The 807-nt window shown below is 36.2% G+C and overlaps 1 protein-coding gene across 1 annotated transcript; it reads right to left on the reverse strand.

Moving 5' to 3' along the window:
• Nucleotides 1–324: 324 nt before the first annotated feature.
• On the reverse strand, nt 325–738 carry LOC107776738 (uncharacterized). Its single transcript, XM_016596650.2, has one exon. The coding sequence runs from the start codon at nt 736–738 to the stop codon at nt 325–327; it is 414 nt and encodes a 137-aa protein (XP_016452136.2).
• Between the last annotated feature and the right edge of the window lie 69 nt (nt 739–807).

The raw sequence follows: 807 nt of genomic DNA on the forward strand, positions 1-807 counted from the left end.
AATACAAGTCACGCACTGTGTATGTAGAGATGTATGTAGCTGTATAATGAGTATGTAGTTGTATATTAAATGAGTATGTAGCTATATAATGAGTATTAAATTTGTCATATTAAATGGTTGGATGTGTATATACAACTCAGGCACTGTGTATAATAGATTGTATAAGTATGTATTAAACAGGTTGTATTCTAATGTATTCAACACAATAATACAACTAACTATATCCAGAATCTATTCACGAAAAAGGTGCAAAATGTATTATTTCACAATGTGATCGGAATCTATGACAAATCGTTGGAGCACTAATACATGTCAGAATGTTAACTAAATCCTACGTGGAGCATTTCTACACGTTCGCTTATTATGTCCTCCCTGCCCACATATGCTACATGAATGTTGATTTTTCGGTTGCAGCAATTCACTGAAAGGCTTATCGCGCTTCTTTTTTGGCCTTCCAGGAGGTCTTTTCCATTTGGGTGGTAATAGAATTTCCTCTGCAATATGTGCTGGTATATTCCATTCATTTTGGTCCGGTAGCAGGTACACGGGCACATCGTATGTCATTACAACAGAATTTGGTTTGTAATAGTCAGAGCAATAATTTCCTGGCATTAGAAACTTGCTCTTCAATACAGCCCAAGCATGTGGGCATGGTAATTCATCAACTTGGAACCTCCCACAAATGCATTTTCTCTCTAACAGGCAGACGGTGTAATTCATCCCTTCATCGTTAACCATATGTAAATATTCAGTTGATGGTACCACCTACATTAAACATAGACCTATAAGTTATGAGCACATATAAAC

Source organism: Nicotiana tabacum, chromosome 7 (assembly GCF_000715075.1).
Source record: "Nicotiana tabacum cultivar K326 chromosome 7, ASM71507v2, whole genome shotgun sequence".
NCBI lineage: Eukaryota > Viridiplantae > Streptophyta > Magnoliopsida > Solanales > Solanaceae > Nicotiana > Nicotiana tabacum.

Excerpts from the sequence above, each read along its gene's own strand:
- LOC107776738 (XM_016596650.2), bottom strand. The coding sequence starts at position 738 with ATGGTTAACGATGAAGGGATGAATTACACCGTCTGCCTGTTAGAGAGA.